The sequence below is a fragment of the Drosophila grimshawi genome, unplaced genomic scaffold (genome assembly GCF_018153295.1).
Source record: "Drosophila grimshawi isolate 15287-2541.00 unplaced genomic scaffold, ASM1815329v1 contig_311, whole genome shotgun sequence".
NCBI classification, from domain to species: Eukaryota; Metazoa; Arthropoda; class Insecta; order Diptera; family Drosophilidae; genus Drosophila; species Drosophila grimshawi.
The window spans coordinates 27,695,181-27,706,686 of NW_025063098.1; the positions used below are offsets into that span (position 1 = coordinate 27,695,181).

The window sequence follows — 11,506 nt, forward strand, 5'->3', positions numbered from 1 at the left end:
TATTTCTGAAAAAAAAAACGATTCTTAACTTTTGACAAGTTTATGAATACTATTTTGAGAAGAGTTATAAATGGAACAAGGTCTTTTGCGAAAAAAAAAACATAAAATGCAGGCACTTGAGAAGTCAGGCAAACAAAATCATAAAAAAAAAAAGGAAAAATAAATTAAATTGCCTGCTGTGTGGGAACCAAAATGCTGTGCAACATGTGACAATAACGATTTTGCACTGCCTGCCTCGACTGCCAGTTGCTAGAACGGACACAAAAAAAAAAAAAAAATCAAATGACCAAAGATTGTTTCAATGTCGGCACTTGTTTTGTAGCATGTTGTGACCCAAATTGTTTGCAAAAACAAAAACGACGAGTGGCAATGTGGCAATGTGCCGAGCACAAGGCGATTGGCAAACCACTTGAGCCAGGACAATGCAAGAAACGGTTGCCATTATTCAAATTATATAGAAAATTGCAAATAGAACACAAACTAATTGTTAATACACTGCAATTACAAAAGTAGCCAAGCTGTGGGGGCCTTGGCCTGCTGAGCCTGGGAAACACACAACACTCAAGTGGCACAAACAGCGGGCAATATGGCAAACAGATGAGCCAAATGTCAAGCAGGTCGATAAGAACCTTATCGCCCAGTGACTATGCCCCAGTCTATGCCCCACTAACCTCAGCATATTTGTCACTAATTTGTCCCAACCATATCAGAATTCAAATCGAAACGCGCGCGAAATTTGTGGGCCACTCATAAAAAATAGCAATAAAATATTAAAAAAAAAAAAAAAGATTGAAAAAATATCTGCGAGATGATGCTGTTTAAATACCCTTACAGAAGTATGAAATATGCAGGATCGTAGATATTTCAAAGGGTATATCGAAGTACACATGAAAATAAACGATTTAATTAAGTGTGGATACAATATAAGTTTCTAATTTTTCTAAAGAAAATCTTTACTAACAAAAATATTCAAAAGTTTTGTGCGATTTCTTCGATACTGGGTGAATGATAACATCCATAAGTAGTAAGATTATTTCTAAAAAGTAGTAATATAATATAGTAATAGTAAGTAATATTTCTAAGAAGTTTCTATGGAAATATCTTCTCTAATCAAGCAGGTGTAAGTGTTAAATGCTGCCAAGAATGCCTTCTTCAATGCCTTACACACATTTCATGGCAAAACTGAGATATCTCTCAGCATATAAAGGGTATAAGGAAAATATGTATAAAAAATATCTAAGCATGTCAAGAACATTGTTCGCTCATTAAGAAGCAACAACAACGACAACGACAACAACGGCAACTATTGTATCTCCCCCCTAAACACCCCCGCAGCCAACACTCATAGTTTCTTATTTACCCACATGCAATACCAAGTTTTGTTGTGTTGCTGCGTCGAGCAATGTTGATTAGTACTTCCTGAGGCTGCCATATCATTCTACACACTTATAACACACACACACACGCACACTATATACAGATACACACACACATGTGTATTTAACTTCTTGTATATATAGTTATATACTCTGTCGTATAACTGCCAACCGCCTATTTGTTTCGAGCTGTGCAAACAATGCAAGAAATGTCGCTTGGGCGGTCTGCAAGAGGGGAGCTTGACAGGGGGAATGGACATTGGGAGGCAGCTCAGCTTATCAGTTGCTGGGCACGAGCAGTGGCCGTTAGACGTTGGAATCATAGCAATGCTCTGACACCAGGTCTGCTCTGCTGTCCGAGGAGCAGTGTAACGCTTTGATGGGGGCTACACAATGCAAACAACACATGAAACGGGCATGAGGAATTTCAGGTGTTGTTTCCGGTGCTGGCAAAAGCTGAACGGTAAAAGTTAACGACAGACAGGCAGAGAGAGAAAATGTAATGCAATTGCAAAGGCAGATTCTGTAAGATTCTTAAATTAAAAACATCTCTGGTAATATTTAATATGCTTATAATATATAATACTTGTAACATTTGGAATGCTTTTATAAAAAAATATATATTTTTATGGAATCTTAATATGCTTTTAACATTTGGATTACTATATATAAATATATACACATATGTATAATATAAATTGCACAGCAACAGGCAAATAAAATCGTAAATCTGCTCTGAAAAAAATATATATCTCTACAACTTAATTATAATATAATAAAATGTCAATGTTTACAATACTGAGACAAAGATAACGGTCATTCTATTATGCAATATAATTTATACTATATACATTTATTTATCTCTGCCCAATTTGTGACTTCATGTTGAACTTGAGTTGCCCAAAACAATTAACTCATTTCCAATGACGAATTAATCAAAAGATTTCAGATAACCCAAATTGAGCAAGTTATAAATCTATGTACATGGAATACACCTCCCACAATGAATATGCAGGCTTTGTCACGGGACACCAGATCTCTGTGGGTGTCGGGTATATATAGAATATATATGTAGTATAGTGAATTGCTTTGCCGTTGCCTTTGCTTTTTGGAGCACACAACTTCGACAGCGGCACATTTAAACTCTGAACCCGGTAATTGATTGCCGCAGTGAAAGCTTCATTTGGTGAATGTTGTTCTGTGAATGGTCGTGTGAGTATGAGTATTCGTATGAGTGTGAGTATGAATGAATGCGTTCTCTAACATCGAAATGAATTGCTTATTTTGACATTTATTAAAGCTTTAAATAAAATTTATGCAGAGAATCAATTAGTGGGCTGAGTGTGTGTTGTGTGTGTGGATGTGGATGTGAATGGAAGTGGATCATAAATGCGGGCAAAGGGGCACCATGAATTCTGACTGTGTTCTGGAAACGGGTGGTCGCCAATGGACCGAGAGACAGACAGAAAGACAGACAGACAGAGAGAGAGAGACGAAGGAACACGCACAACGCAGCGCAGCAAAAAGTCAAGTAACGAGAAAAATATTTCTCACAATCCGTTTGTAGACAACGCGCTCTCACAAGGAGAATCAAGAACTCGGCGAAGGCAACAACAACAACAAAACGCGGCGCTGGCCAAAGCGAAGGCAACAAAAAAAAAAGACACTACTACTAACAAAAACAACAACAATGCACATAATCAGAGGAGCGACAAAGAAGCGCTGCAAGAAATCACAGCAGCGACTGCAGCAGCAGCATAAGCATCTCAAAGATAAACAGGCAAGCAGCAGACAGCCAGACACAAATACACATGTATCTAAACACACACACACAAATACATGCATCGCTGCTGTCTGCACTGGAGTCCTCCACACATAAGCACACACACATCCTACTGCATACAACCTTATTTTGGCGCAAAAATCAAAACGCGTTTTCCTCTTCGCACGCTCATTCACATGCTCTTCACCTACTTCTTCTACTTCACCATACACATCTTGGACTGCAAGAAATCTCAGCGCCCCTGCCCCCCACCCTTCTTCCACACAAACGTTGTTGTTGTTGTTGTTGTTGGGCTCGTGTTAAGGAATTTTGCGCGCGCGTTGTCCTCGTTCCCGTTCCCCTCACTGCTCGTGACACACACATACCACAATAACAGCAGGACTAATTTCTTGCTACGCTCTGTGCATGTCCTTCGTGCTCCGCGCCGATCAGCTGACTGGAACATATGTATGTACAGACAGAAGGAAAAAGAAAAACTGGATTGAGCATGAGAACTGAAACGGGACCGAGCCTCATTCTCCGCACCGATCCTTTTCTAACTGTTTGTCCTGCGTGTGCCTGTGTGTGTGTTTTTTTTCTTCTATGTGTATTCTTTCTGATCAGCATTTGGCTATGTTGTGCTGCTTCTTTCTTATGTACAAATGTACATGCCTTGATTTCCCCTACATGTCGGAGTTGAATTAGCCCAAATTCTGTGCGAAGTTCAAATACCTTTTGCGCGAAAAGCCTGCCTGTCAACACCTTTGTCAATCTCCAATTCAAATTCCGATTACTTTTGCCTGCCAATGGGGGCGTCATACAAATATTCACTTAAACAAAAATGCACACTGGTATAATCTACTAATAACAAATAATGATTAAAAATATAAATGAATTATAAATTATAATCGAAAAAATAAGTTTTGACGTTTCTCGAGTTGAATTAATTTAATGCTTATTTGTGACCATATAGAATAATATATGCACAAATTTATTATTATATAATATAAATACTAAACTTAATACTAACTTTTATTTTTATTAGATTAATTTTCTTTTGAGCCGAAACGTGCTTATCGGGAACCACTGTGCTTATATACACACACATATACACACACATATACACACACGCACACATACGTACGCACGTGCATGAGAGTTATCGGCATGCAAATGTATTAAATGCTCATAAATTACCTATCCATCAAATTCCTCTATCTGCATTTGATTGCACACTAATTGTACGCCTCTCCCCCTCCCCTAACAAAACACACTCTTCGACGGTGCCTTGGTTTGTATGCACATCTTGCCCGGCACCGCCCTAACACACACACACAAAGAGACTAACACCAACACACAATCACGTACAACCTCAGCCTGCTATGCGCAAGAAGCTTTTGGCTTTCGCGCGCGCGCGTAAAAGTATCTCAAACGTTTTTATACAATTTTTGCACACTTTTTTTTGTCGCCGTCGTCGGTCGTCAGGCGCTTAAAAAAACAGCCAAATCTCACACCTCACTTCTTGGAATTTCGATTTACAATTTAGTTCTTCACGTTGTTCATTCCTTCTGAGTTTTTTTCTTCGTTTTTGGCTGTTTAAGCTGCTGCTGCTGCTCCCGCTGCTATTGTTGTGCTCCATTCCCATTGACGTTGTTGCTGCAATTTCATAGTCTCAATGCTTGTTTGTGGTGTGTGTGTGTGTATGTGTGAGTATGCAGCCTATTCTTTTGCTCGCAATCAAATTCACTCGATGCGCGTTTGTGTGTGAGTGAGCTTTTTTACATTTTTTTTGCATATCATTTTGATTTCTCGGCTTGCCCTTTTTGTGTTCAGTCTTCGTCTTTGTCGCCGCACCGTAGTATGCAAGTGGTAATCAAATGCAGTCGTCAAGCGTTACAGCGAAATTAATTATCCAACGAATTTCGAATTTAAAGACAAAATAATATGCGTTACTAAATAGTACTTAAATTAGCTCTATTCATTTATGACATTATGTCCTTTTGCTTACGCCATTTCTTATGTTTTTTAAATTAAATTTCATTTATAATATTAATTTTTTAAATTTTGTTTAGTTTTTTTGACATTTAATAAATTAATTAAAAAAAGCTCATGCTCAGCCCACTGTGAAACAGTATGAATGAGTTTTAGTTTATTTTTTATCCGCATGTTTTTAACTTGTTCAAAACCACTTTATGATTTCTGCGTCCTTTTTGTTGTATTTGTTGTTCATTCTTTCTAAAAGATGATCCTCTTCCTGCAGCAGCACAAAAGCCCAATAGCAAATTCAAGCGAATGAAACCGTAGCTCATTTAGCTTTTGAGCGAATTTTTGGTTGGGCCAACAATGCAAGCCGAGATCATTTATTCGAACTAACATATGATTCGCATTGTATTGGGTAAATGATGTTGCATTGTTGTGGCCGCCAAATGTAGTCGTTTCATTTTGCTTGGATTTTCTTATGTGTGGAATCTGCCAATTCTTTTTTGCACTGCAATACCCAAGGGTGCGCCGCCCCCTCTGCTCCGCCTGTCATGAACGACACGACTCCCGCAGGGACTGCACCACATACACACACACACAGACAGCCATATGTAACTCGATTTTTGCTTTAACTTTGCCGCAACTGCCCACACACATTTACGCACACACACACACATAAGCAGCGCTGCTCATTTAACGACATTGGCGTCTACGTCTGCAAAAAAACACAAAAGAGCCAAGTCCCCCACGGCCCGCTCGATCCCCACAAAAGAGAGCAGTGTTGATCATATGACTGCGAGGCTACGACTACCTGCTGATGACCAGAGCAGCGGGCGTGCGGGAAGGTGTGCGGGCAGGCGTCGTGGAATGCGTGGATCTCACATTATTACCTGCGAACGACACAATCGATGCCGATGCCGATGCCATCGTCGTCTTCGCCCTCGCCTTCGTCTCCAACTTTAAAGATTTGCACGATGCTCGACGAAGTCGCTAGCAGGCTCTTTGCTCTGCTCCCAGCCAGCCATTCTGCTGCAACGTAAATCACATGTGTTTTTGCTTGCTCGTTCGTTCGCTACGCTTCGGCTCCACTCGGCCCCCCTGCCACTCGGCCCCCCTGCCACTCGGCCCCCCCCTGCCAATCGGCCATCGGTTTGAACGACGCGCTTCGCGCTATAAAAGCTCGCGCGCCAAAATTTGCGCCTTCAATCGTGTTTTGGCCGTGCATCGGGTAGGGGAAATTTAGCAGTGAGATCTACCTGTTGCTCTGGCATCAACTAACTGCACACAGATTGCCTCGACACTTTTTCTATCCCACTTTTGTCTATGCTATTTGCAATGGAAATGGAAAATGGTACAATACATATGTAGCTCCCGCTCCCGCTCCCGCTGCCGTTGCCGATTTGGCTCTCGCTCTTGCTGCAATCGCTTTTCCTCAATTCCTGCTTTGACTCCTGCTCCTTGGTTGGTTGGTGCTGCTCGCACAAAAGAGCAGCGACGTCGACAGCAGCAGCAGCAGCAGCGGGGGTTGCACCGACGTCGACGGCGGTCTTTAAAAACCAGCTGCGCTCTCATCGAGCCTCACATTTGTATTCTGTTCGTCGTCGTGTCAACATCTGCGCCTCTCTCTCCACTCGCTCTCGTAAGCCTGTGCATTCAATTTGTGTGTGTGTTGTGTGTGCTGAAAACGATTGGATATAAAATTATAAATAATACACCACAAAAAGAACTCACAACAATGTTAAAGCGGACTCCAAAAATATGCAACAACAAATGCAATATTAGTTTTTAACAACAATTTATCATAAATGCAACAACTACAAGAAAAACATCAAGAAATCCAACCAAGGACTACAAACGAAAACAAATCGAACGAACAAAATTAACTGTAAATGTGCCGCCAACAAAAGAAACGTGCGAAAATTGTGTTTTAGCAATTTTCCAAAACGACAAAATAAAATTTTAAGTCTGGACAACATTCTGCAAAATAGTTAAATAAATTAAAAATAAAACGACCAACAAAATGCTGTGGGAAACAATTGCCGAAGAGAACAACTGCACCATGGAATGCAATATCAGGTAATTAAATTACAAAGAGAAATAGAAAAAGGAAGTGGAGTAGGCAGAGCAATAGGCAAACACATACGAATTATAATAAATGAAATAAAAGTGCAAGTAAAACTAACAACAACAAAGCGACGTGCTTGAACTTGAACAGCAACAACAACAAACAAAAAAAAGAACACAAAAGCAACTGTGAACAGCGGCACACACAGCAAAACAGCAAAGCGTCGACTGCGCTGCTTGCTGCTTACCTTACTGTTCAACAAAAGTAAGAGTATTTTTTCTTACCCACTTTTTTTTTGGATTTTTTTGCATGCTCCACGGCACCTTTTTTTTATATTGTGTGTGGCGCTCAGCTGTTGTTGTTGCTGCTGCTTTTTCATTCATTAAACCGGCTTCCGCGAAGTTTGCGCAGCTCGAACAGCAACAACAACAATAAGAAGAGGAAGCTTTGCAACTGTATTGTCAGTTTTTGTTCTGCGTTGCGTGACCCAAAAGTCGTCGTCGTTCGTCCGAGGAGTGCAGATGCAGTTGTTGTTGTTGTTGTTGTTTGGCCCCCTGAGCAAAACGAAAACAGTTCAAGCAGAACATGCAAAAGGGGAATTCCGCTTAAAGTACCGCAAAACATAAAACGTGGAAGAATAAGAAGCATTCTAATTTCAAATTCCCAATTTACAAGCATTTCATGCAGGAGAGAGGGAGAGAGAGAGTGCGAGAGATATCTGAAATTGAGCGCAGCAAACTACCCCTCAGCTCGTCAGTCTTCCTCCTCCTCCGCATCTTCCTTATGTTAGTTTTGTTGTTGTTGTTTGTACACCACCACCAACGCTGCCGCCGTCGCATATTTTTAGCTGGGAGTTTAATGACCCACAGTTTAGGCAACCAGCACCAGCAGCAGCAGGCAGAAAACTGAGAAATACAAATGTTATTTTGTAACATTTTTTGCCTTACAAAAATCGCATTAATACGTTTTTTAAATAATTATATCAAGTTTGCTATTTATAAAAAATTATAAATGCGTTTATTTGTGACAATTATGATTTTATTAAGAAATAATTATAATAAATACACAATTTTTGCATAGGTTTTAATTAAAGATATTTAGTCAGAAATATAACCAAGAAATTAAAATGTACCAAACGAAAAACTATTAATTTAATTATTTAATTTTATTATTAATATATGATTATAAAAAAATTAAAACATTTTGATAGGTACATTTATACCAAATGTAAACAACTAATCCACAACTCTCCCTCTCTCTTTCGCTCTCCCTTGCAGCTCCAGCAGTCTGAACAAAAGCAGCTCAAATCGCCGCGTTCGTCGTGCGCTGACCTCCAACAATCTCATCATGGATGCCATGGATGCTGATGTTGAGGAGGAGTTGTCCTTCTACAATGATGACGATGTGCTTGCCCTGCCCCAGGAGCGTGCGCTTAGCCCGGAACTGTTGGGTCTGCTATCGCCTGAGGGTTCGCCGCAGCGTTTCCAAATTGTGCGACAGACAAAGTTGCAACAGCAACAAGCTGTAACATCCACAAATGCAACTGCAACAACACCAGCAGCAGCAACAGCAGCTCCGACTGCTTCTCGCAGTTTTCGCATCTTCAATAGCCTATCCTCCGCAGGCTCCATGGAGTCCTCCATGGACGATGATTACATGGAGCTCTTCGAAATGGAATCCTTTGCGGGCATGCACCAACAACAGCAGGAACAAGGACAACAACATCAGCAGCACAATTCCAATCTGCCCAGTGGACTCAACTCACTGATTAGTGGACAAATCAAAGTGACGCCCAAATCCCCCACCATCATGATGAGGCGGCCATCGGTGCGACGTTGCCTCAGCATGACGGAGACAAACAGCAATCAGCTAGCACAACAACAATTGATACAACAACAACAGCTGCAACAACTGCAACCAAAGACGCCAGAGACTGCCCGGGATTGCTTCAAGCGTCCCGAACCGCCCGCATCGACCAGCTGCTCTCCGATTCAGAGCAAGCGTCACCGTTGCATCGAAAAGGAGAACTGTCCACTGCCCCAACCGCTGCCACTGCCGCTCACACATGCGCCGCCGCTGCGAAAATGTATTTCGCTCAATGATGCAGAGATCATGTCCGCCTTGGCACGCTCCGAGAATCGCAACGAACCCGAGCTGATTGGTGACTTTAGCAAGACTTACGCCCTGCCGCTGATGGAGGGCCGACACAGAGATCTCAAGTCCATTTCCAGTGAGACGGTGGCCAGTCTGCTGAATGGTGCCTATGACGACGAGGTGGCCAGTTATCGCATCATCGATTGTCGTTATCCCTATGAATACGATGGTGGGCATATACGCGGCGCCAAGAATCTCTATACCCATGAGCAGATCCTGCAGGAGTTTCTGGGCGCAGCACAGACTGAGCTGCAACAGCAGCAGCAACAAAATGCGGATGCATGTGGCAAGCGCAACATTATCATCTTCCATTGTGAATTCTCCTCGGAGCGTGGCCCAAAAATGTCACGTTTCCTACGCAATTTAGATCGGGAGCGGAATACGACTGCATATCCGTCTCTACATTATCCGGAGATCTATTTGCTGCATAACGGTTACAAGGAGTTCTATGAGACGCATCTGGAGCACTGCCAGCCGGAGGCGTATCGACCCATGTTGGAGCCCGCCTACAATGAGGCCTATCGTCATTTTAGGGCCAAATCCAAGTCGTGGAATGGCGATGGACTCGGCCTCGGCGGTGGTTCTGCTGCTGCTGCTGGTGGTGGTGGCGGAGCAACTGGTCGCCTCAAGAAATCCCGTTCCCGACTTATGCTTTAAGGGGGAAGGGGAAGACTGGGTTATGTACACTGGCAACGCCACACATTTTAATTCTTTGGGTTAGTGGCAACGCCAGAAAAAAGAAGTTTTGTAAATAAGAGAAGAAGCTGCGTATTTATTTCATTTTAAAACACACAAACACATTTTTAAGTTGATTTTGTTGATTTTCGTTTGTTAATTTAATAGAGCCTAAGACCTAAATTTAACACACACACACACACACATACACGCAAAAACAGACAAATTTACACTTTAAAATCTCTCCTGACTTATATAAGTTTACCTCTTTTACGTTCATTTTTTATTATTTGTTTATCTATGGAAATTTTTTGTTTGATATAGTTGAATTTATTAAGAGGTTTAGTTCGAATTTTATTAACGTAACAAAAATGTGCATTATAATCTAAAAAAAAAAAACAAAACAAATTGTAAACGTCCTAAAAATTGTACACCTAAAAGCCGATTACCCTTAGAAAACCCACCTTTAGTTTTTAAGCAGTAACAAGAACAAATGGCTAAACACACACAAACACACACTCTCACACACACACACATTTATAGATAAGACATTTTTAAGCATAAGAGTTGAAAGTTTAAAACTTCTGCTAGGTACAATTTACGCTTATTATTTGTTTATTTTTATGTAACTCCCCCGAAAAATGTCCCCAAAAACAAAAACAAAAAAAAAACACCAATCGCCCTCAAAACTTTAGTTTTAATGATTATCTTAAGCAAAGCTTATTTTTGCATCAAAAAAGGCAATATTATTGAACAAAAAACGTACATTTTAAATATAAATCGCGAACCTTGAACTGAAATTTTATTTATTTTATTTAAATATATTTACTTAGTGAACGGAATCATAAATTCTATATTAATTTGACTTTTGGCGCCAATTGTCTTAATGTTGCCAGACTGCGATAAAAGTTGGTGTATACAATTCAATGTTTGCTGGCGCTAATATGGTGCTTGTCTTTGCTTTGCTAACAGTGTCATGTTAATTCACATAGTAGTTACTGTTAATAAGCATGCGTCTTGACTTTCATAGGTTCCTGTCCAAGCTAGGTGTAGTAATGTTAGCTTTTCTTTTAGATAGTGCTATGTTCTAACAACAGGTGGCTCCACCTAAAAAAGTAGTTACTTATTTGAAAGTAAGAATAAATATTCCGAATACTTTATTCATTTTTCAAATGTTTGAGTTTCAGTTTTGATACACTAAGCTGAATAAACAACTGAATATGCCGCTTTGACTCCTAGAATAATACTAAATTTAATTCAAGGACTTTGTTGGGAGAAATCAAAAATTTTCAGAGCCATAACTGAAATCAGTTTTTCTCATTTTGACCTAAATTTAAGTTGAAAACGCGATACTGGGTTTCTACAAATGTCAACTTATTTGCACTAAGTTGTTGCTCAAGAGAGAATGAGAGAGGGAGAGAGAGAGACAGAGAGAGAGAGGGAGAAAGTGAGGGAGATAAAGACGACCATTAACGATAAGAGGTAATCTGGCAA

The 11,506-nt window shown here is 40.5% G+C and overlaps 1 protein-coding gene across 1 annotated transcript; it reads left to right on the top strand.

Moving 5' to 3' along the window:
• The first annotated feature begins 7,077 nt into the window (after nt 1-7,077).
• LOC6569749 (M-phase inducer phosphatase) lies at nt 7,078-10,155 on the top strand. Its single transcript, XM_001996064.3, has 2 exons — nt 7,078-7,194; nt 8,461-10,155. Exons 1-2 carry the CDS (start codon nt 7,139-7,141, stop codon nt 9,992-9,994), a joined length of 1,590 nt encoding a protein of 529 aa, XP_001996100.1. The 5' UTR covers nt 7,078-7,138; the 3' UTR covers nt 9,995-10,155.
• The last annotated feature ends 1,351 nt before the right edge of the window (nt 10,156-11,506 follow it).